Raw genomic sequence first — 24,496 nt, forward strand, 5'->3', positions numbered from 1 at the left:
TTAGGGGTGATCAAAGGGTTAAGTGTGAGCCTAGGGGAGTGTTTTCTAACTGTATGGGGGCGTGGCTTGTGAAATGATCATAGAGACCTGTGTTCCTATATAGAAGGATCACAGGCGCTCTGTGATCATTCCAGAGAGAAGAACGGTCGGCTGTGTTTACAACAGCTGACTGTCGATCTCTCTCAGCGGGGAACGATCGTGGCCGCTGGCCCTGTGCATCGGCATCCCTGCACCAGATGTGTGACTGACGTAGGGCTATGTTGGTTCGTGCAGGAGAGGCTGCTTGCCGCAGTAAATGTGCGGCGGGTGGTCTTAAAGCAGTTAAAGCATCCCATTTGAAAAATGTAGGGTACTGACATTTGTCGCCATTTCACAGGCGCACGCACATTTAAGGTTTGACATGTTGGATACCTTTTTACCTCGTCTTTTATAGTTTACTAAAAAAATTGGGTGATTTATTGCATGTATGTGCCCTGAAATTACCTTCAGTGTGATTTTTGTAGAATAGTTGTGTTTCCTAGACCTCTGCGGTAATGTGGTGTAACATAAAAAGTTGGAACTGCCACTATTTTATTCTCTAGAGTGCCTGCTTTCAGAAAATATAATATGTGTTTTGGGTTTTATGCAATCTTAAAGCTTAAGACACGGGTGCAAAAAAAATGCAAAAAGGGCTCTGGCGGCGAAATTGTTTTTCCTCCAGTCACCAGGAGAGGGCGAACTTCTCCAGCAGTTTTAATGCTCAGACAGCAGGAAAACTCTATCAGAGGTTCTAACACAGGGATGGGCAAACTTTTTGACTCGAGGGCCGCAATGGGTTCATATATTGGACCCGGGGGCCCGAACAAGAGTAGATGGACGGTGTGTATGTGTGAATTAATATAAATTACATTTAAATTTCAATGCAGATATGCCAGCGTGCCCCCTTTTTAATGCAGATATGCCAGGGGGCCCCCTTTTAATGCAGATATGCCAGCGTGCCCCCTTTCAATGCAGATATGCCAGGGGGCCCCCTTTCAATGCAGATATGCCAGCGTGCCCCCTTTCAATGCAGATATGCCAGCGTGCCCCCTTTCAATGCAGATATGCCAGGGGGGCCCCCTTTTAATGCAGATATGCCAGCGTGCCCCCTTTCAATGCAGATATGCCAGGGGGCCCCCTTTCAATGCAGATATGCCAGCGTGCCCCCTTTCAATGCAGATATGCCAGCGTGCCCCCTTTCAATGCAGATATGCCAGCATGCCCCCTTTCAATGCAGATATGCCAGCGTGCCCCCTTTCAATGCAGATATGCCAGGGGGCCCCCTTTCAATGCAGATATGCCAGCGTGCCCCCTTTCAATGCAGATATGCCAGCGTTCCCCCTTTCAATGCAGATATGCCAGGGGGCCCCCTTTCAATGCAGATATGCCAGGGGGCCCCCTTTCAATTCAGATATGCCAGCGTGCCCCCTTTCAATGCAGGTATGCCAGCGTGCCCCCTTTCAATGCAGATATGCCAGGGGGCAGAATCTAACACTTCACTCCCCCATCCAAATCAGGGGAGATGCTTGTGCTTATGGTCTAGTATCCAGATCATCCAGAAGGCTACCACGGCCCATGCCCAGGGGGGCCCATATATGATAATCATGCTGCTGCAGTAAACCATGGGGACAGGGCAAATGGTCAAAGTTGTGCTCCTACCTAGGAGGGGGGGCTGTAAGCCTTTGGTTTCTATTGGGCCCGTGCCTACATTGACAATGTAAATGGGCTCCTCTGTGCCTACTGCAATCCTTATCAACGTCACTCGAAGGAATAGAGGTGGTCAAGGCTGCTACCTCGCCTCGGGTCTCATTCTGTCTTAATACCTCTCTGGGGATGAGGACTCTACACTTAGCAGTATTCAGAAGAAATTAATCCTACATGGTTTGGATGAGCTGATTATCCATGTATGACATGCAATATGACACTGCAGCAACTTCATACCAGCACAGGGCTAGGATACAGCCTACTGAGATTTTTAAATAAGGAAGAAAAGCTCTACTCCATTTAGAGGAGCCCCCCCCCCCTCCACACCCACACCTCCCCACCTCTCAGTCAACCTGCAATGAGTGGGATCCAATGGATAACCAATATTGCAGGGTGTTGGGGATTATAGGGTGTAATTCCCCATTTCCTTTAAAATTACTCCAGGGGTCTATACAAATAAGCCATAGTCAGGACTGGATTTTACATTTTTGACCCCCTTGGTTCTAGGAGCGCCTCTTTGACAGAGGACACGCCCCTATTTTCCAGGTCCTAATCTGGCTTAGAATTTTGAATATTGTGTAAAAAGAAAAAAAAAACTGCAATAGATGATGATTTCTACTGATTTGCCAAATCATCTATATACATTAATATGCATTACTTATTTCTGCCACCAGATGTCCTCGGTCTGATTTGCCAAACTTTTAATATATAGAGAATAAAAGCTTTTGATGCAATATTCACCTTTAATCAAGAGATTTCCCCTTCACTACTTCTTTCTGCCACTAGATGTCCTCGGTCTGATTTACCAAAATGTTATTATATAGAGAACAAACGCTTTTACTGCAATATTCACCTGCAATCTAAACATTGCCCCTGCACTACTTCTTTCTGCCACTAGATGTCCTCAGTCTGATTTACCAAAATGGTATTATATAGAGAATAAATGCTTTTGCTTCAATATTCACCTTCAATCCAGAGATGTCCCCTGCACTACTTCTTTCTGCCACTAGATGTCCTCAGTCTGTTTTGCCAAAATATTATTATATAAAGAATAAACGTTTACTGCAATATCCCCTGCAATCCAAACAACCCTGCAATACTTCTTTCTGCAACTAGATGACCTCTGTCTGATTTGCCAAAATGTTATTATACAGAGAATAAACGCTTTTACTGCAATATTCACCTGCAATCCAAACATTACCCCTGCACTACTTCTTTCTGCCACTAGATGACCTCTGTCTGATTTACCAAAATGTTATTATATAGAGAATAAATGCTTTTCCTGCAATATTTACCTTCAATCCAGAGATTTTCCCTACGCTACTTCTTTCTGCCACTAGATGTCCTCGGTCTGATTTGTCCAAATGTAATTATATAGAGCAGTGATGGGGAACCTTGGCACCCCAGACGTTTAGGAACTACATTTTCCATGATGCTCAACTACACTGCAGAGTGCATGAGCATCATGGGAAATGTAGTTCCAAAACATCTGGGGTGCCGAGGTTTCGCCATCACTGAATAGAGAATAAATGCTTTTGCTTCAATATTCAAATTAATTCCAGAGATGTCTCCTGCACTACTTCTTTCTGCCACTAGATGTCCCCAGACAGATTTTCTAAAATCTTATGCAGAGAACAAAAGCTTTTGCTGCATTATTCATCTTCATTCCAGAGATTACCTCTGCACTACTTCTTTCTGCCGGTAGAGGACCTCTGTCCAATTTACCAAAATGTTATTATATAGAGCAGTGTTTCTCAACTTCGGTCCTCAGGGCACACTAGCAGGCCAGATTTTAAGTATTACCTTGGAGAGATGTGGACTATGATATCACCTGTGATGTATTTCAGTTTTCTTGCAAACCTGGCCTGTTAGTGCGCCCTGAGGACCGGAGTTGAGAAACACTGATATAGAGAATAAAAGCATTTGCTGCAATATTCACCTTAAATCCAGGGCGTTCTTTTGCATGCAGTCTGCCCACATATAAAGCCAAGCCTCTATGGCCGGTTCTTGGGAGGAGCTATGCCAATATCCAAACACCTTGTAGGGTGAATATCGGCCTGGAGTGGGCGCTCCTTTGTATGCAGTCCACCCCCATATAAAGCCAAGCCTCCATGGCCAGCTCTTGGGAGGAGCTATGCAAATATCCAAACGCCTTTATGGGTGAATCTCCTCCTGGAGTGGGCGTTCCTTTGCATGTAGTCTGCCTGCACGGCCAGCTGTTGGGAGGAGCTATGCAAATATCCAAACACCTTGATGGCTTAATCTCCATCTGGAGTGGGCGTTCCTTTGTATGCAGTCCGCCCCATATAAAGCCAAGCCTCCATGGCCAGTTCTTTGGAGGAGCTATGCAAATATCCAAATGCCTTGATGGGTGAATCTCCATCTGGAGTGGGCGTTCCTTTGCATGTAGTCCGCCTCCATGGCCAGCTCTTGGGAGGAGCTATGCAAATATCCAAACACCTTGATGGCTGAATCTCCATCTGGAGTGGGCGTTCCTTTGCTTGTAGTCCACCTCTATGGCCAGCTCTTGGGAGGAGCTATGCAAATATTCAAACGTCTTGATGGATGAATGTTCATCTGTAGGGGGGTGTTCTTTTGTTAGCAATCCATCCCCATATAAAGACAAGCCTCCATGGCCAGCTTTTGGGAGGAGCTATGCAAATATCCAAATGCCTTGATGGGTGAATCTCCGTCTGGAGTGGGCGTTCCTTTGCACGTAGTCCGCCTCCATGGCCAGTTCTTGGGAGGAGCTATGCAAATATCTAAATGCCTTGATGGGTGAATCTCCGCCTGGAGTGGGCGTTCCTTTGCACGTAGTCTGCCTCCATGGCCAGTTCTTGGGAGGAGCTATGCAAATAGCCAAACGCCTTGATGGGTGAATCTCCCCCTGGAGTGGGCGTTCCTTTGCATGTAGTCCGCCTCCATGGCCAGTTCTTAGGAGGAGCTATGTAAATATCTAAATGCCTTGATGGGTGAATCTCCGCCTGGAGTGGGCGTTCCTTTGCACGTAGTCCGCCTCCATGGCCAGTTCTTAGGAGGAGCTATGTAAATATCTAAATGCCTTGATGGGTGAATCTCCGCCTGGAGTGGGCATTCCTTTGCATGTAGTCCGCCTCCATGGCCAGCTGTTGGGAGGAGCTATGCAAATATCCAAACACCTTGATAGCTGAATCTCCATCTGAAGTGGGCGTTCCTTTGTATGCAGTCCGCCCCCATATAAAGCCAAGCCTCCATGGCCAGCGTTTGGGAGGAGCTATGCAAACATCCAAACGCCTTGATGGGTGAATCTCCATCTGGAGTGGGCAATCCTTTGCATGTAGTCCGCCTCCATGGTCAGCTGTTGGGAGGAGCTATGCAAACATCCAAACGCATTGATGGGTGAATCTCCCCCTGCAGTGGGCGTTGCTTTGCATGTAGTCCCCCTGCACAGCCAGCTGTTGGGAGGAGCTATGGAAATATGCAAATGCATTGATGGGTGAATCTCCGTCTGGAGGGGGCAATGCTTTGCATGTAGTCCGCCTCCATGGCCAGCTCTAGGGATGAGCTATGCAAATATCCGAACATCTTGATGGGTGAATATCTGTCTGGAGTGGGCGTTCCTTTGTATGCAGTCCGCCCCCATATAAAGCCAAGCCTCCATGGCCAGTTCTTGGGAGGAGCTATGCAAATATCCAAACGCCTTGATGGGTGAATCTCAGTCTGGAGTGGGCGTTCCTTTGCATGTAGTCCTCCTCCATGGCCAGCTGTTGGGAGGAGCTATGCAAATATCCAAACACCTTGATGGGTGAATCTCCCCCTGGAGTGGGCGTTCCTTTGCATGTAGTCTGCCTCCATGGCCAGCTGTTGGGAGGAGCTATGCAAATATCCAAACACCTTGATGGGGGAATCTCTGTCTGGAGGGGGCATTCCTTTGCATGTAGTCCGCCTCCATGGTCAGCTGTTGGGAGGAGCTATGCAAATATCCAAACGCATTGATGGGGGAATCTCTCCCTGCAGTGGGCGTTCCTTTGCATGTAGTCCGCCTCCATGGTCAGCTGTTGGGAGGAGCTATGCAAATATCCAAACACCTTGATGGGTGAATCTCTGTCTGGAGTGGGCATTCCTTTGCATGTAGTCCGCCTCCATGGTCAGCTGTTGGGAGGAGCTATGCAAATATCCAAACACCTTGATGGGTGAATCTCCGTCTGGAGTGGGCAATCCTTTTGTGTAGTCCTCCTCCATGGTCAGCTGTTGGGAGGAGCTATGCAAATATCCAAACACCTTGATGGCTGAATCTCAGTCTGGATTGGGGATTCCTAGAAATGAGGCGCTATCTGACTTGCTGCAGCTTCTGATGCACACCATGGGAAGCTCACAGTGTGCAGTGAAAGTCTATTCCCCCCGTTTTCGGGGGGTTGGATCATTTCAGTATTTTTCCGCCATATATCTGAAGGTAATTTTGCCTTCGTCAGGAAACAAACAGCGTTACAAATGGCTTTCCTAATAAGCGCAGTGCTGTGCCTGCAGGACATTAACTCCTAATGAATGAGAAGCCGATTCCCTCCTCACCCCGCCACCCCTCCCCCCCACATCCGCCCGCGTCTTATTACAGCCGACCGTGCGTCCGGTCAATACGCCGCCAGAGCCAAGCTATTAATCTGCCCCTTCTCCTAATCTCCTTTTCCATTTGAGTTTAACCGCTAACAGGGTGCCGAGCAAAGTCCAGGCGATTCATTACTCTGCGAGGACAGACGGGAAACACGAGGCGCGCTGGCGATTGGCTGCTATAGAGTTACCGCGAGTTGGCTGTAACGGGTATCCGGACGCACAGGACCTGAACCGCCTCCGCTGTAAATGCAGCTGTAAAGTTTTAATGCGCGCGGAGTTCATGTGAGGTGGAGAGAACTCTGCTATTTCTGTCTATCCGGTCCTGAGAATTGCACAGCTCTGCCACACTGTACAGCCCTGTCAAATGGGGCAGGAGACCTGATATTTCAATTGCTCCTACAGATCTTTTGTATGGGTCCCCCCACCCTGTGACTGGACAGTGAAAGAAGAAACAGCAGACTGATGAGCTCTTCTCTCTGTCACTCTGGCGTCTCCTCCTATCAGCATGCTTCTTGCACTGAAGCATTATTGAGCATCTCCTTGAGCTAGGAGGGCAGGAGAACCGATTTTCAACTGCCGCAGTTTGCTGCAATGTTCCCTCCCCCAGCCCGTGACTGGACAGTGAAAAAAGAAGCAGCACACTGATGAGCTCTTCTCTCTGTCACTCTGGTGTCTCCTCCTATCAGCCTACTTCTTGCACTGAAGCATTATTGACCATCTCCTCAAGCTAAGAGGGCAGGAGACCTGATTTTCAACTGGACAGTGACTGGACAGTGAAAGAAGAAGCAGCAGACTGATGAGCTCTTCTCTTTGCCACTCTGCCATCTCCTCCTATCAGCATGCTTCTTGCACTGCAGCATTGTTGACCATCTCCTTGAGCTAGGAGGACAGGAGACCCGATTTTCAAATGCCGCAGTTCAGTGTTCCCTCCTCTACCCTGTGACTGGACAGTGAAAGAAGAAGCAGCAGACTGATGAGCTCTTCTCTCTGCCACTCTGCCGTCTCCTCCTATCAACATGCTTCTTGCACTGCAGCATTGTTGACCATCTCCTTGAGCTAGGAGGGCAGGAGACCTGATTTTCAACTGGACAGTGACTGGACAGTGAAAGAAGAAGCAGCAGACTGATAAGCTCTTCTTTCTGCCACTTTGCTCCCCCCTCCTGTCAGCATGCTTTTTGCACTGCAGCATTGTTGACCATCTCCTTGAGCTAGGAGGACAGGAGACCCGATTTTCAAATGCCGCAGTTCAGTGTTCCCTCCTCCACCCTGTGACTGGACAGTGAAAGAAGAAGCAGCAGACTGATGAGCTCTTCTCTCTGCCACTCTGCCGTCTCCTCCTATCAGCATGCTTCTTGCACTGCAGCATTGTTGACCATCTCCTTGAGATAGGAGGGCAGGAGACTTGATTTTCAACTGCTGCAGTGTTCCCTCCCCCAGCCCGTGACTTGGCAGTGAAAGAAGAAGCAGCAAACTAATGAGCTCTTCTTTCTGTCACTCAGCCGTCTCCTCCTATCAGCATGCTTCTTGCACTGCAGCATTACTGACCGTCTCCTTGAGCTAGCAGGGCAGGAGACCCGATTTTTAACCGCCGCAGTGTTCCCTCCCCCAGCCTGTGACTGGACAGTGAAAGGAAAAGCAGCAGACAGATGAGTTTATCTCTTTGCCACTCCGCTCTCACCTCCTGTCAGCAAGCTTCTTGTAGTGACTGGCTCCTTTCAGCTGCTTCTCCCATCCCCCTCTCTGAGCTCTGCTGTACGGACTGTACAGGGACCATGCTCCTTGTTCGAACGACAGCAACTTGCTAGCTACTTATGCTGCTTCCCCAGTTCCCAGTGTGAGCTCTGCTGTACCTGGATCTCAAGAGGATAATAGCAGGTAAAATGTAGGTACCTACACTAAAAAATCAGTCAATAGTGTATCAATCAATCCAGAGCTGCATATATATAATGCGTGTATGTATATAATATAAATATATATATAAACATACCCATATTATATATATATATATAAATACATCTATTTTTGAACATGAAACATTACCACATGGAGCCAACAATCATAGTAAATAAATATTTACTGTATTTCCTATGATCGTCAGCTCCATCTTGTGGCCATAATGTGGTATTTTCCTGATTTACACCATGAAGAACATTCGACCTGGAAATAAAATAGCCATTTTTGCCCCCATCTACACACAAAAGTAAGTACACCCCTCACATTTTTGTAAATATTTTATTCTATCTTTCCATGTGACAACACTGAAGAAATGACACTTTGCTACAATGTAAAGTAGTGAGTGTACAGTTTGTATAACAGTGTAAATTTGCTGTCCCCTCAAAATAACTCAACACACAGCCATTAATGTCTAAACCGCTGGCAACAAAAGTGAGTACACCCCTAAGTGCCAATGTCCAAATTGGGCCCAAAGTGTCAATATTTTGTGTGGCCACCATTATTTTCCAGCACTGCCTTAACCCTCTTGGCCATGGAGTTCACCAGAGCTTCACAGGTTGCCACTGGAGTCTTCTTCCCCTCCTCCATGATGACATCACAGAGCTGGTGGATGTTAGAGACCTTGCGCTCCTCCACCTTCCGTTTGAGGATGCCCCACAGATGCTCAATAGGGTTTAGGTCTGGAGACATGCTTGGCCAGTCCATCACCTTTACCCTCAGCTTCTTTAGCAAGGCAGTGGTAGTCTTGGAGGTGTGTTTGGGGTCGTTATGTTGGAATATTGCCCTGCGGCCCAGTCTCTGAAGGGAGGAGATCATGCTCTGCTTCAGTATGTCACAGTACATGTTGGCATTCATGGTTCCCTCAATGAACTGTAGCTCCCCAGTGCCGGCAGCACTCATGCAGCCCCAGACCATGACACTCCCACCACCATGCTTGACTGTAGGTAAGACACACTTGTCTTTGTACTCCTCACCTGGTTGTCACCACACACGCCTGACACCATCTGAACCAAATAAGTTTATCTTGGTCTCATCAGAGCACAGGAGATGGTTCCAGTAATCCATGTCCTTAGTCTGCTTGTCTTCTTCAGCAAACTGTTTGCGGGCTTTCTTGTGCATCATTTATAGAAGAGGCTTCCTTCTGGGATGACAGCCATGCAGACCAATTTGATGCAGTGTGCGGCGTATGGTCTGAGCACTGACAGGCTGACCCCCCACCCCTTCAACCTCTGCAGCAATGCTGGCAGCACTCATACATCTATTTCCCAAATACAACCTCTGGATAGGACGCTGAGCACGTGCAATCAACTTCTTTGGTCTACCATGGCGAGGCCTGTTCTGAGTGGAACCTGTCCTGTTGCAGCGCTGTATGGTCTTGGCCACCGTGCTGCAGCTCAGTTTCAGGGTCTTGGCAATCTTCTTATAGCCTATGCCATCTTTATGTAGAGCAACAATTCTTTTTTTCAGATCCCAAAAATGTGAGGGGTGTACTTACTTTTGTTAGATACTGTATAGGTAGTTTCACAGGATGAACATCTCTGGGTGACATCGCTCTCTATTGAAATGATAGCGTTGGAAAGATGAAGACGAGGATTTACAAGGGCCGCTCGGAATTCTGTGTCATCGTGAGTTTTTAATGCGGCAGGAAATGCGCTTCATCTTCGATGACATATATAAATAAGAGAAAATAAAAATACTTTTTCCATTAGCTGGAAGGTATTTTATTTCTGGATCGTTTTTCCCTGGTGACCCCGGGACCTACCAGGGCAAAGCCGGCAGCAAATTAATCATTGTGACCCACATTTCCGGACCCCGATCCCTCGCCTCTCCAGGTCACCTGGTGTGATATGTACAGCAGCCAGGACAAGATTATTATTATTATTATTGTAACTCATTGTACGGCATGAAGAAATCCTCTGTGCCAATGAGCCCGCCATGAATAAGATTATCACAGCTCTGTAGTTCTGCAGAAAGTCACTTTTATCCGTTACATTCCTGACAACTCTATTTCTTTGCCAACCTCCCTCTCCCCTCCCCCCCACACGTTCAAGCTGGACAACTTTGTCAAAGTGATCCCTCTGTGACCAACTGCGTCAAAGTGAACTTTCTGTGACCAACTGGGTTAAAGTGGTCACCCTCTGGCCAACTGGGTCAAAAATGATCCCTCTCTGGAAAACTGGGTCAAAGTGATCCCTCTCTGGCCAACTGGGTCAAAGTGATCCCTCTTTGGCCAATTAAGTCAAAGTGGTCCCTCTCTGGCCAGCAGTGTCAAAGTAATCCCTCTCTGGTCAATTGAGTCAAAGTGGTCCCTCTCTGGCCAACTGGATCAAAGTGATCCCTCTCTGGCAAACTGGGTCAAAGTGTTCCTTTTCTGGCCAACTGGGTCAAAGTGATCCCTCTCTGGCCAACTGGGTCAAAGTGATCCCTCTCTGGGCAACTGGGTCAAAGTGATCCCTCTCTGCGCAACTGGGTCAAAGTGATTCCTCTCTGGGCAACTGGGTCAAAGTGATCCCTCTCTGGGCAACTGGGTCAAAGTGATCCCTCTCTGGCCAATTGAGTCAAAGTGGTCCCTCTCTGGCCAACTGGGTCAAAGTGATCCCTCTCTGGCCAACTGGGTCAAAGTGTTCCTTTTCTGGCCAACTGGGTCAAAGTGATCCCTCTCTGGCCAACTGGGTCAAAGTGATTCCTCTCTGGGCAACTGGGTCAAAGTGATCCCTCTCTGGGCAACTGGGTCAAAGTGATCCCTCTCTGGGCAACTGGGTCAAAGTGATCCCTCTCTGGCCAACTGGGTCAAAGTGATCCCTCTCTGGCCAACTGGGTCAAAGTGATCCCTCTCTGGCCAACTGGTTCAAAGTGATCCCTATCTGGCCAACTAGTTCAAAGTGATCCCTCTCTGGCCAATTCGTTCAAAGTGATCCCTCTCTGGGCAACTGGGTCAAAGTGATCCCTCTCTGGCCAACTGGGTCAAAGTGATCCCTCTCTGGCCAACTGGGTCAAAGTGATCCCTCTTTGGCCAATTAAGTCAAAGTGGTCCCTCTCTGGCCAGCTATGTCAAAGTAATCCCTCTCTGGCCAACTGGGCCAAAGTGATCCCTCTCTGGCCAACTGAGTCAAAGTGGTCCCTCTCTGGCCAACTGGATCAAAGTGATCCCTCTCTGGCCAACTGGGTCAAAGTGTTCCTTTTCTGGCCAACTGGGTCAAAGTGATCCCTCTCTGGTCAACTGGGTCAAAGTGATTCCTCTCTGGGCAACTGGGTCAAAGTGATTCCTCTCTGGGCAACTGGGTCAAAGTGATCCCTCTCTGGGCAACAGGGTCAAAGTGATCCCTATCTGGGCAACTGGGTCAAAGTGATCCCTCTCTGGGCAACTGGGTCAAAGTGATCCCTCTCTGGCCAATTGAGTCAAAGTGGTCCCTCTCTGGCCAACTGGGTCAAAGTGATCCCTCTCTGGCCAACTGGGTCAAAGTGTTCCTTTTCTGGCCAACTGGGTCAAAGTGATCCCTCTCTGGCCAACTGGGTCAAAGTGATTCCTCTCTGGGCAACTGGGTCAAAGTGATCCCTCTCTGGGCAACTGGGTCAAAGTGATCCCTCTCTGGGCAACTGGGTCAAAGTGATCCCTCTCTGGCCAACTGGGTCAAAGTGATCCCTCTCTGGCCAACTGGGTCAAAGTGATCCCTCTCTGGCCAACTGGTTCAAAGTGATCCCTATCTGGCCAACTGGGTCAAAGTGATCCCTCTCTGGCCAACTGGGTCAAAGTGATCCCTCTCTGGCCAACTGGTTCAAAGTGATCCCTCTCTGGCCAATCGGGTCAAAATAATCCCTCTCTGGCCAACTGGGTCAAAGTGGTCCCTCTCTAGCGAAAAGGGTCAAAGTGATCCCTCTCTGCGCAACTGGGTCAAAGTGATCCCTCTCTGGCCAGCCCCTCAACAGTTAGGATCTGAACACAGCCATGTCTCCATTTCTATTGTGTAGGTCAGTAATTAAAGGACAGGGATGGTGGGAACCCCTCATAATGGGCACAGCAGGTGTACAGACCCAGGAACTCAGCACAGGGATGGTGGAAACCCCTTATAATGGGCACAGCAGTGGTACAGACCCAGGAACTCAGCACAGGGATGGTGGAACCCCTCATAATAGGTGCAGCAGGTGTACAGACCCGGGAACTCAGCACAGGGATGGTGGAACCCCTCATAATAGGTGCAGCAGGTGTACAGACCCCGGAACTCAGCACAGGGATGGTGGGAACCCCTCATAATGAGGACAGCAGGTGTACAGACCCGGAACTCAGCACAGGGATGGTGGAACCCCTCATAATGGGCACAGCAGGTGTACAGACCCAGGAACTCAGCACAGGGATGGTGGAACCCCTCATAATAGGTGCAGCAGGTGTACAGACCCGGGAACTCAGCACAGGGATGGTGGAAACCCCTCATAATGGGCACAGCCGATGTTTTCAAATCCCTTTGGGGTTTCCACCATTTTCTGATACCACAAGGCCACCTTTGCACATCCAATGCCGTGTCTCTATTGAGCGTTCTGTTCTATGACATCTCTCGGCTCGGCGCGGGTTTATTGCAGTCCCTCCACATGCATATTTCATAAACAAGATTCGATGAAGTCACACTCCAGCCACCTTCTGTATCCTCATAATACAATATTCTGTGTAGAAGGAGCCGCCCTTTGTGATGCGGACGGTCCAGGCTCTTCTTATACGTCTCCTCCATAGAAGGTAACACGGCTGATGAAAACATGCATGACTGCAAGTTTTAATGCACAGTTGCGGATTCTTACATTTGAATTGATACATCAATAATGAGATCTAACAGACAGGCAGCCCGATGGTGGAGTGAAGGAGCTCACCCTGGAGGCTGACAACGCGGCTGCTCATTGCAGAGCTGTGGCTTGGTGTTGTCAGCCTGTGGCAGGAAGTGCTCTTACAGGAAGATAAGAAACTTTGTAACAAAAAAAATGACTAAAGATAACTGCATACAGCACGGGATGGTGCTAAACGGACTGAAACATAGATTTGGGGCTCATTCAGATGACCATCGTTTATTGCTGCCCCTGTGAAAAGCGATCCGCAGAGTTTTGCTTTTGGATCTGCGATGGATCATGATATTTCGCCCCTTCGCTGTCTGTTGCAACCCTCAAAATGCCAATCCACTGTGAATTTCGCATGGCTGCAAGTCGGTTTGAGCGCAGACTTATTTGCTTCAATGGGTCACATTTGGCGTTGGACCATCCCCCAAATGCAACGCGCCATTCTATTTTTTCCATCGCTGGAGCGGCACGTGTAAAGCCCTGAGCAGCTGCATTTCTGTGTTTAGACGGACAGGCAGTAAAACTGCATTTTTATCACTTTAATCGCACCCTGGCTGGCCTTTGGGTTCTGTCTTTGTACATTTACAGCATTCCTTAGCCACTTCCAGACAGCTCCGCCCTCAATGTACTGCGGACGGGTGGCCCACACAGGCAGAGCGGCGTACACGTATGTCGCTACCTGCAGCGCCTCCTGCCAGCACAGCGGGAGCCTGTCAGCAAGTTCCGGCCAATGATTCACAGCCAGGACATGCTGATTGGCTGTGTCCAATCACAGCTCAGAGCTCCGTGTTCACAATCAACACAGAGCTCTGAACAGAGAGATTGCAAGCATGAGAAACTTAATGCTCTAGTCAGTGCTCCATGGGCCGGGGGGGGCAGCAGACAGACCACACCATACCCCCCCCCCCCCCGGACAACACCAGCTCGCTCGCACACCATACCATCCCCAACCCCCCCCCCCCCACTCTTTCCCTTAACAGCTTTCTCTCTCTTCTCTCTCCACAAAAGCCCTCAAGGGCACTGGCGGCTGGTGCTCCATGGGCTGGGGGGGAGGGCGGCAGACAGACCACACCATACCCCCCCCCCGGACAACACCAGACACCAGCTCGCTCGCACACCATACCATCACCCTGGACTGAAGTGGAGAGCAGGCGGCAGCTGCTTCCCCCAGCGGCGGTGGCTTCCCCTGCGTCTCCTCCCTCCTCCTCGGCCAATAGCATGGCCTCTCCTTTCGGCCAATCGGGAAACGGGTCTCAGGACCCGCTTCCTGATCGATTGGGAGGAGGATCCATGTGATAATAGTGAATATTCATTCGCTATTGTCACACAACTGGGTGGGCTCGTGGCGAAGAGCTCTGCCCCCCGAGCCCACCCTTTTTTGAAGCCTATTGGAGACTCTGGCTCTAATCACGTGCTAAAAAAAAAAAAAAAAAACATTGGAATCCATGCATGTGGTGCCCTGCATGTAGATTAGGGGGCCGGACGCATGGATGGGGGGGCGGTGCCCCTGCGCCCCCAATGCACCAGCCGCCACTGACTCTAGTAGTAAAAGCAGCACACTATTTAACCCCTTGATCGGCCTAGTTAGTCATAGTTATGACTAAGGCCTTATAGGCTGAAACGCGTCAACTGATCTTATCATAGTTATGACTAAGGCCTTATAGGCTGAAACGCGTCAACTGATCTTATCATAGTTATGACTAAAGCCTTATAGGCTGAAACGCGTCAACTGATCTTATCAGCAGGTGTGTTCTGTGGTTCCTAAATAAAGATGAAGATTTTTTAAGAGCAACTACTGGTGTGCAGGTCAGCTTTCTACATATGTACTCAGTTAACTGGCTGTGGATCCGGCACCCGGGAGCTCGTTTATTGGTGAGCTGTATGGGTAGTAGCACTGCTCCTTCTGTTTGCATTTTGCACCCTGTGCGCACGCCTCTTGCATGACCGTGCAATGGCCCTTCAAAGGTCGACAGCACCGAAAGCTAAAAATTGACCTGTGCAGGAAGGGAGGTAAAAATGTCCGGTATTGAAGTGGTTAAACGCATTTGCAAAAACGCAGGGTTTTTTTCTCCTGCGAAGGAGAAAGGCGCTTAGAAGAGCGCGCATGAGTCCTTAATGTGTTTTATTTCTGGCCCTTTGCTCAAGCAGCAGCTCAGATCTTTCCAAAAACTTTTGCCTTCTATCATTGAAAACCATGGCAGCACCCTCTTCCCTTTTTTTTTTTTTTTTCCTTCTTTCCGATTCAGCATCCTTGCAAGGCACTCGCGATTGGTTGCCCGGGCTCCATAGAGTCTGGGGTTGTCATGCCAACCGTATTCACCTCCAGTTCACAGCACCCAGGAGCGGTGACATACGCTGGAGCTCGCAGCTTCTATGTGAGTCAGGAGCTCATCACATGGAAGTTGTAATGTGTGCCGCTGAAAATAGCTGCCAAGCGCAATAATTCACACTTTGATTTTAATTTGTTTTATTTATTTTTTTTCCCGCTGTTGGATTTTTAAAACATTTTTTTTTTTTTACGCTTCCAAGTGTTTATTTTCCCTACAAAGTAACTTATAAAAAAAAAAAAAGAAGAAGAAGAAGAAGATAATTGATCCACGTCGGTTTGCCTTGATAAGTGATCCCACCGGCGGCGGACGCGTCTTAGGTGTGAACCTTTTCTTCCTTGAGATGCCTCGGCTGCTTTCTAACTAATTCCTGGAGAGCCACTCGCTCGTCCTTCCGCCTCTTCGTAATAGTCGCTCTATTGCTCGGTCGGCGAGCGTTTCCAAGGGGAAGGGTGTGCTTCCAGCCCAGGCGGAAAATTACACGGCTCCGAACGGCGTCCTTGTGCTCGCTCTTCCCCGGGACCAAGATGAGTCGATGTCACAGGAGATGCAAGAGGCAGCTGAGTAAAGTTGCTCGCTATTTTTACCATTTGGTGACCGGGACCCTGCCGCAAGGTAGGCGAGGGGTGAAGAAGGGGGGGGGGGGGGTAGTGTGAGAAAGGTAAGGGGGGGGGGTCTGCAGCTTTTTAATTCTTGCTCCCCCCATCCCTATTAGAATGCATTGTTGAGCCTTTTGTGTCCTGACAATAGGTCTGATGACAGAGGGTGACTTTCAGTGTTTGGCTTCTCCCCTGGGGGGGGATCAAGGGGACCATTGTGGAGAGCGTTCGCTGCAGGGGCCTGGCTGGTTCCTAGAGAGTCAATGCGGTGTGCATGCCCTGGAGGGTGCAAGTTTACGGTGCTTGCTGCTCCATGTTGCAGTGCAGGGGAGCAGGGATGGTGTGTACACTCTGCAAATTCATAGGGATTACATTAAAGGTTATTGGGGGGGGGGGGGGGTGGATGGCAATCTAAACCAAAGCTTATCACCTTTGGCTTTGCCCGTAACCCATAGCAACCAACCAAGATTCATTGTTTGTTCTACCGACTGCAATAGAGCAAGATCTGGTTGCTAGGGGTTACTGCTGCCATCATGGTCCTGCTTCACAATAAAGCTGTGGGGCACAGTGACCCATAGCAACCTATGAAGATCCACAGTGACCTTTAGCAACCTATCATGGGCACAGTGACCCATAGCAACCTAACAAGGGCACCGTGACCCATAGCAACCTATCATGGGCACCGTGACCCATAGCAACCTACCAAGATCCCTCATCAGAGATCTGGTTACTAGGGGTTACTGCTGCCATCATGGTCCTGCTTCACAATAAAGCTGTGGGGCACAGTGACCCATAACAACCTATCAAGATCCACAGAGACCCATAGCAACCTATCATGGGCACAGTGACCCATAGCAACCTATCAAGATCCACAGGGACCCATAGCAACCTATCATGGGCACAGTGACCCATAGCAACCTATCAAGATCCACAGAGACCCATAGCAACCTATCATGGGCACAGTGACCCATAGCAACCTATCAAGATCCACAGAGACCCATAGCAACCTATCATGGGCACAGTGACCCATAGAAACCTATCAAGATCCAGAGAAATCCATAGCAACCTATCATGGGCACAGTGACCCATAGCAACCTATCAAGATCCACAGAGACCCATAGCAACCTATCATGGGCACAGTGACCCATAGCAATCTATCAAGATCCACAGAGACCCATAGCAACCTATCATGGGCACAGTGACCCATAGCAACCTATCAAGATCCACAGTGACCCATAGCAACCTATCATGGGCACAGTGACCCATAGCAACCTATCATGGGCACAGTGACCCATAGCAACCTATCAAGATCCATCATCAGAGATCTGGTTTCTAGGGGTTACTGCTGACCCTTTTCGACTCTTACTTTTAAACATGACAGCAGTAAGGTGCATTAACCAATAGCAACCATTCAAGATCCATCATGTGGTCTCCCAAATGCAATACAGCAAGACCTGGTTGCTACCGGTTACTGCTGCATATTAAGTATTAAAGCAGTGGGGTGCAGTAACCCATAGCAACCAAGCAAAATCTTTCATCTGGTCTCACGATTGCAATAGAGATCTGGTTGCTAGGGGTTACTCCTGCCCTTTTGGCTCCTACTTTTTAAACATGACAGCAGTGAAGTGCAGTAGCCCATAGCAACCAATCAAGATCTTTCATCCGGTCCCTCGACTGCAATAGAGATCTGGTTGCTAAGTGTTACGGCTGCCCTTATGACTTTTAAGATATTTCATCCAGTCCCTAGAATACAATAGAGATCTGGTTGCTAAGGGTTACTGCTGCCCTTTTGACTCGACTTATTAAACATGACAGCAGTGGGGTGCAGTGACGCATAGCAATCAATCAAGATCCATCATAAGGTCCCCAAATGCAATAGAGCAAGACCTGGTTGCTAGAGGTTGCTGCTGCCATCATGGTCCTGCTTCACATTAAAGCTGTGGGGCACAGTGACCCATAGCAACCTATCAAGATCCATCATCAGAGGTCTGGTTGCTAGAGGTTACTGCTGCCTTTAAAATCCTACTTTTAAACATTACAGCAGTGGCGTGCAAGAGCCCATAGCAACCATTTAAGATCTTTCATTCGGTCCCTGGAATGCAATAGAGGTCTGGTTGCTAAGGGTTACTGCTGCCTTTATGACTTGATTTATTAAACATGACAGCAGTGGGGTGCAGTGACGCATAGCAACCAATCAAGATCCATCATAAGGTCTCCCAAATGCAATAGAGCAAGACCTGGTTGCTAGAGGTTGCTACTGCCATCATGGTCCTGCTTCACATTAAAGCTGTGGGGCACAGTGACCCATAGCAACCTATCAAGATCCATCATCAGAGATCTAGTTGCTAGAGGTTACTGCTGCCCTTTCGGCTCCTTTTAAACATGACAGCAGTGAGGTGCAGTAACACATAGCAACCAATCAAGAGCTTTCATCCAGTCCCTGTACTGCAATAGAGATCTGGTTTCTAAGGGTTACTGCTGCCCTTATGACTTGACTTATTAAACATGACAGCAGTGTGGTGCAGTAACCCATAGCAACCAACCGAGATCTTTCATCAGGTCTCCCAACTGCAATATAGATCTGGTTGCTACAGGTTACTGCTGCCCTTTTGACTCCACTTATTAAACATGACAGCAGTGTGGTGCAGTAACCCATAGCAACCTATCAAGATCCATCATAAGGTCTGCTGACTTCAATAGAGATCTGGTTGCTTTGGGTTACTGCTGCCCTTATGACTCATTTTATTAAACATGACAGCAGTGGGGTGCATTAACCTATGACAATCATCACGTCTCCCAATTGCAATAGAGCAAGATCTGGTTGCTGCAGGTTACTGCTGCAAATATGGCCCTGCATATTAAATATTAAAGCAATAACCCATAGCAACCTATCAAGATCCATCATCACTTCTCCCAACTGCAGTTGAGATCTGGTTGCTAAGGGTTACTGCTGCCCTTATGATTAGACTTATTAAACATGACAGCAGTGTGGTGCAGTAACCCATAGCAACCTATCAAGATCCATCACCAGGTCTCCCAATTGCAATAGAGTGAAACCTGGTTGCTACAGGTTACTGCTGCCATCATGGCCCTGCATATTAAATATTAAAGCAGTGGGGTGCCGTAACCCATAGCAACCTATTAGGAATCATCATCACTTCTCCTGACAGTAATAGAGATTTGGTTGCTAGGGGTTACTGCTGCCCTTTTGGCTCCTGCTTATTAAACATGAGAGCAGTGGGGTGCAGTATCCCATAGCAACCAGTGGAGATTCATCCATTGCAAAAAAGTGAGATCTGGTTGCTAGGGGTTACTGCTCTTTGCAGCCATCCTGGCCCTGATCCGTAAGTATTATATAAAACAAACTTCCCTGTCCCCAGAGGCAGCCAAGACACCTAAGCTGTTGTAGAACCACATGCCTCAGCATGCCCTGTTGAGTAGGACCCTGGGTCTGGTAACCTTTAGCAACCTGGTTGCAATGGAGAGAGATCTGGTTCCTAGGGGCTTACTGCTGCCCTTATGGCCCTGCCTATTAAACATGACAGCAATGGGATGCAGTAACCCATAGCAACCTATCACGATTTATCCTCAGGTCACCCAATTGCAATAGAGCCTGATCTGGTTGCTAGGAGTTACTGCTGCCCTTATGGCCCTGCCTATTAAACATGACAGCAGTGTGGTACAGTAACCCATAGCAACCTATCAAGAGTCATTATCCATTCTCAAAATTGCAATAGAGCGAGATCTGGTTGCTAGGGGTTACTGCACCCTTACCATGAAGGTGCTGACGTGTAAGCCTGATCTATGTTAAACACCCATGTGCACAGAGGGGTTCATGACCAGTTCTCCCGATTGCAGTAGAATGAGAACAGGTTGCTAGGGGTTACTGCACTCATCTACCATCTAGTTCTGATCTGTTCATGTATTGTAAACCCATGTGCTAATGTGGAGCGAAAGGATGAGTGTTGGCGAGCCACAGGGATCGGTCCAGAGGTCATTAGTGCCTATGAAAATCTGACTGCCGACACGTTTCTGGGGTCATCACACCTTTATCAGGGCTTGTCCAGAGACAAAGCTGTTTGCCAACACGTTTCTGGGGTCATCACATCTTCGTCAGGGCTTGTCCAGGAACAAAGCTGTCTGCCGACATGTTTCTGGGGTCATCATGCCTTTGTCAGGGCTTGTCCAGGGACAAAGCTGTCTGCTGTCACATTTCTGGTGTCATCACACCGTCGTCAGGGCTTGTCCAGGGTCAAAGCTGTCTGCCGACATGTTTCTGGGGTCATCGCACCTTTGTCAGGGCATGTCCAGGGACAAAGCTGTCTGCCGACATGTTTCTGGGGTCATCACACCTTTGTCAGGCCATATCCAGGGACAAAGCTGTCTGCTGTCACGTTTCTGGGGTCATCACACCTTTGTCAGGGCTTGTCCAGGGACAAAGCTGTCTGCCGACACGTTTCTGGGGTCATCACACCTTTGTCAGGGCTTGTCCAGAGACAAAGCTGTTTGCCAACACGTTTCTGGGGTCATCACATCTTCCTCAGGGCTTGTCCAGGAACAAAGCTGTCTGCCGACATGTTTCTGGGGTCATCAAACCTTTGTTAGGGCATGTCCAGGGACAAAGCTGTCTGCTGACATGTTTCTGGGGTCATCACACCTTTGTCCGGGCATGTCCAGGGACGATGCAGTCTGCTGTCACATTTCTAGTGTCATCACACCTTCGTCAGGGCTTGTCCAGGGTCAAAGCTGTCTGCCGACATGTTTCTGGGGTCATCACACCTTTGTCAGGGCATGTCCAGGGACAAAGCTGTCTGCCGACATGTTTCTGGGGTCATCACACCTTTGTCAGGCCATATCCAGGGACAAAGCTGTCTGCTGTCACGTTTCTGGGGTCATCACACCTTTGCCAGGGCTTGTCCAGGGACAAAGCTGTCTGCTGTCACGTTTCTGGGGTCATCACGCCTTCTTCAGGGCTTGTCCTACAAATGTACCCTTGCAGAGATTCCATAAGGCTCCGTTCACATCTAGGCAAATTTTTGGGCAATTTTCTGCTCTAAGTCTCAGTCTAAAAATGCCCAACAAGACAAATACCATTCATTTCAAAGGCCCCTGTGTTCACATCTGAGCTTTCTGTCTCCTTAAGCAAAAGGCCTGTCGCTCAAAAAAGTACACAAGCATATTTTTTGGCAGATTACAGGCGTTTATTTTTTGCATTGGTCACTTGTCAACCTAAAAATGCCTGCACAAAAAAGCTGCAAAAACGCCTGTAAAATGCCCAAAAAAACGCCTGGAAAAATAGCAATGCCTAGATGTTAACGGAGCCTAAGGCTCATGAGGAATAAAGTACACTGCATGCAAAGATAAATGGCTTTCATTTGTACAACTCATAAAAGTACATTAGGCATAAAATCTCAAACCAATAAGAATATAAAGTACCGCAAGGGATACTTGTATATAAAGAAGTGTATATATGAGGCTTATGAGTAGATAAAATGTATAGTTTAGGAAATAATGAATATATACAATTTGTGGATAAAGAGTGAGGCTATAAAATGTATAATTTATACAATAATAGAAAAGATTTGTGTATAAAGAGAAGTATATCTGCATGTAATGAGTATATAAAATGTGTCATTAATGAAATAGTAGATACATATAATCTAAGTATAACCGGAGTATAATAAATACTGGATGTAATATCTGTGTGTAATATTGTAGTATATTTGCATCTCATAAGTATATAAAATGTATCATTTATCAAAATAATGAATATTTATAATTTGTGTGCAAAGAGCTTTACATCTGAGTTTACTGATAAGATAAAATGTATCATTTATATAAAATATACAGGATATGTGTGATTGGTGCAGAAAGAGTATTATATCTGAGACTAATATGTATGTAAAATGTATCATTTATACACTCTGGATCCCAATCTGCGGGTTAGGAGCCACATGTGACCCTTTGGCACTCTTTGTGCTGCTCCAGGGGCCCCCGCATCCACCAATCTGTGTCTCCAGTCTTTGGCTCCTGAGTCATGAAGCATGTCCCTAGGCTCCAACAACTACTATAACATGTGAGCAGTCTCTGACCATCTTTTATAGCATACCCATAGTCTCTGACAATCTCTTGTACCATACATTTAGTCTCTGACCTTCTCTTGTAGCATACTTTTAGTCTCTGACCCTCTCTTGTATCATCCCCTTAGTCTCTGACCCTCTCTTGTAGCATACTTGTAGTCTCTGACCCTCTCTTGTAGCATCCCCTTAGTCTCTGACCCTCTCTTGTAGCATACTTGTAGTCTCTGACCCTCTCTTGTAGCATCCCCTTAGTCTCTGACCCTCTCTTGTAGAATACTCGTAGTCTCTGATGGTCTCTTGTAGCATACTTTATCGTCTCTGACCCTCTCTTGTAGTATCCCCTTAGTCTCTGACCCTCTCTTGTAGCATACTTGTAGTCTTTGACCTTCTCTTGTAGCATACTCATAGTCTCTGACCTTCTCTTGTAGCATACTCATAGTCTCTGCCCTTCTCTTGTAGCATACTCATAGTCTCTGACCTTCTCTTGTAGCATACTCATAGTCTCTGCCCTTCTCTTGTAGCATACTCATAGTCTCTGACCTTCTCTTGTGGCATACTCATAGTCTCTGACAATCTCTTGTACCGTACTTTTAGTCTCTGACCTTCTCTTGTAGCATACTCATAGTCTCTGCCCTTCTCTTGTAGCATCCCCTTAGTCTCTGACCCTCTTTTGTAGCATACTCTTAGTCTTTGACCTTCTCTTGTAGCATACTCATAGTCTCTGACCTTCTCTTGTAGCATACTCATAGTCTCTGACCCTCTCTTGAAGCATCCCCTTAGTCTCTGACCCTCTCTTGTAGCATACTCGTAGTCTCTGACCCTCTCTTGTAGCATACTCGTAGTCTCTGGCTCTCTCTTGTAAAATACTCATAATCTCTGACCATCTCTTGTAGCATACTCATAGTCTCTGACCCACTCTTGTAGCATCCCCTTAGGCTCTAACCCTCTCTTGTAGCATACTCGCAGTCTCTGACCCTCTCTTGTAGCATCTCCTTAGTCTCTGACCCTTTCTTGTAGCATACTCATAGTCTCTGATTATGTCCTATAGCATGTAGGCAGTCTCTGATCCTCTCTTGTAGCATCCCCTTAGACTCCCACCCTCTCTTGTATCATACTCGTAGTCTCTGACCCACTCTTGTAGCATCCCCTTAGGCTCTAGCCCTCTCTTGGAGCATACTCGTAGTCTCTGACCCTCTCTTGTAGCATACACATAGTCGCTGATTATGTCCTATAGTATGTGGGCAGTCTCTGATCCTCTCTTGTAGCATCCCCTTAGACTCTGACCCTCTCTTGTAGCATCCCCTTGGACTCTGACCATCTCTTGTAGCATCCCCTTGGTCTCTGACCCTCTTTTGTAGCATCCCCTTAGTCTCTGACCCTCTTTTGTAGCATCCTCTTAGTCTCTGACCCTCTCTTGTAGCATCCCATTTGTCTCTGACCCTCTCTTGTAGCATATTTGTAGTCTCTGACCTTCTCTTGTAGCATTCCCTTAGTCTCTGACCCTTTCTTGTAGCATACTCATAGTCTCTGATTATGTATTATAGCATGTGGGCAGTCTCTGACTCTCACTTGTAGCATCCCCTTAGTCTCTGATTATGTCCTATAGCATGTGGGTCTCTGATCCTCTCTTGTAGCATACTCATAGTTTCTGACCCTCTCTTGTAACATTCCCTTTGTCACTGACCCTCTCTTGTAGCATCCCCCTAGTCTCTAACCCTCTCTTGTAGCATACTTGTAGTCTCTGATTATGTCAGTCCTATAGCATGTGGGCAGACTCTGATCCTCTCTTGTAGCATACCTTTGTCACAGGCTCTCTTGTAGCATCCCCTTAGTCTCTAACCCTCTCTTGTAGCATACTCCTAGCCTCTGATTATTTCCTATAGCATGTGGGCAATCTCTGACCCTCTCCTGTAGCTTCCATGGATGACTATGAGCCCCAAGTTGCTGATATCTCTGATCTATCAGGTATTTGTTCTATGTGTGGTATCAGTCAGGCATTGCTGGGACTTGTAGTGCCACAGCAGCTGGGCCATATACAGCCTTTGTGACATTTTCCTAACCCTTGCAGTTCTGCAACAGGTGTCCACCACCAACAGATTTGATATTGTACGTCTACCAGCGACTGCTGGAACCTGCGCTATGGCCTGTGTTTGCAGCTGAGGGGTTTATTCATTGGCTAAATAGGCAGCACTGGCCGGCCATTCCCGCTGGCTCTATGAGATGGGGAGCGCCGCTGATCTATGGAATGTTTTACTTTGATGGTTCTATTTAAATATAGAAAAGAACATTGCAAGCAATTTTAAATAGCTGCTGTTTACCTGCAAAGCTTAGCTTTTCTGTATAGCTGATTCTTGGATCTGTCAGCACTATTTAAGCTCTTTATTGATTTTCCTGAAACTGAGACTTCCAT

General features: G+C 47.8%; 1 protein-coding gene across 3 annotated transcripts in view; it reads left to right on the forward strand.

Moving 5' to 3' along the window:
• Nucleotides 1–24,496, forward strand: part of KCNIP2 (potassium voltage-gated channel interacting protein 2) — a 686,963-nt gene that overhangs the window by 279,142 nt on the left and 383,325 nt on the right. The window contains exon 1 of one of the 3 annotated variants that reach the window (XM_082269241.1): nucleotides 15,816–16,022. The exons of the other annotated variants lie outside the window; for them this stretch is intronic. Coding sequence (XP_082125367.1) covers nucleotides 15,935–16,022 — 88 coding nt within the window. The 5' untranslated portion in view covers nucleotides 15,816–15,934. Of the gene's footprint in view, nucleotides 1–15,815; nucleotides 16,023–24,496 lie in introns of those variants that run through there. 3 annotated transcript variants of the gene reach the window in all.

The sequence above is a fragment of the Pelophylax lessonae genome (assembly GCF_965119305.1).
Source record: "Pelophylax lessonae genome assembly, chromosome: 9".
Classification (NCBI taxonomy): domain Eukaryota; kingdom Metazoa; phylum Chordata; class Amphibia; order Anura; family Ranidae; genus Pelophylax; species Pelophylax lessonae.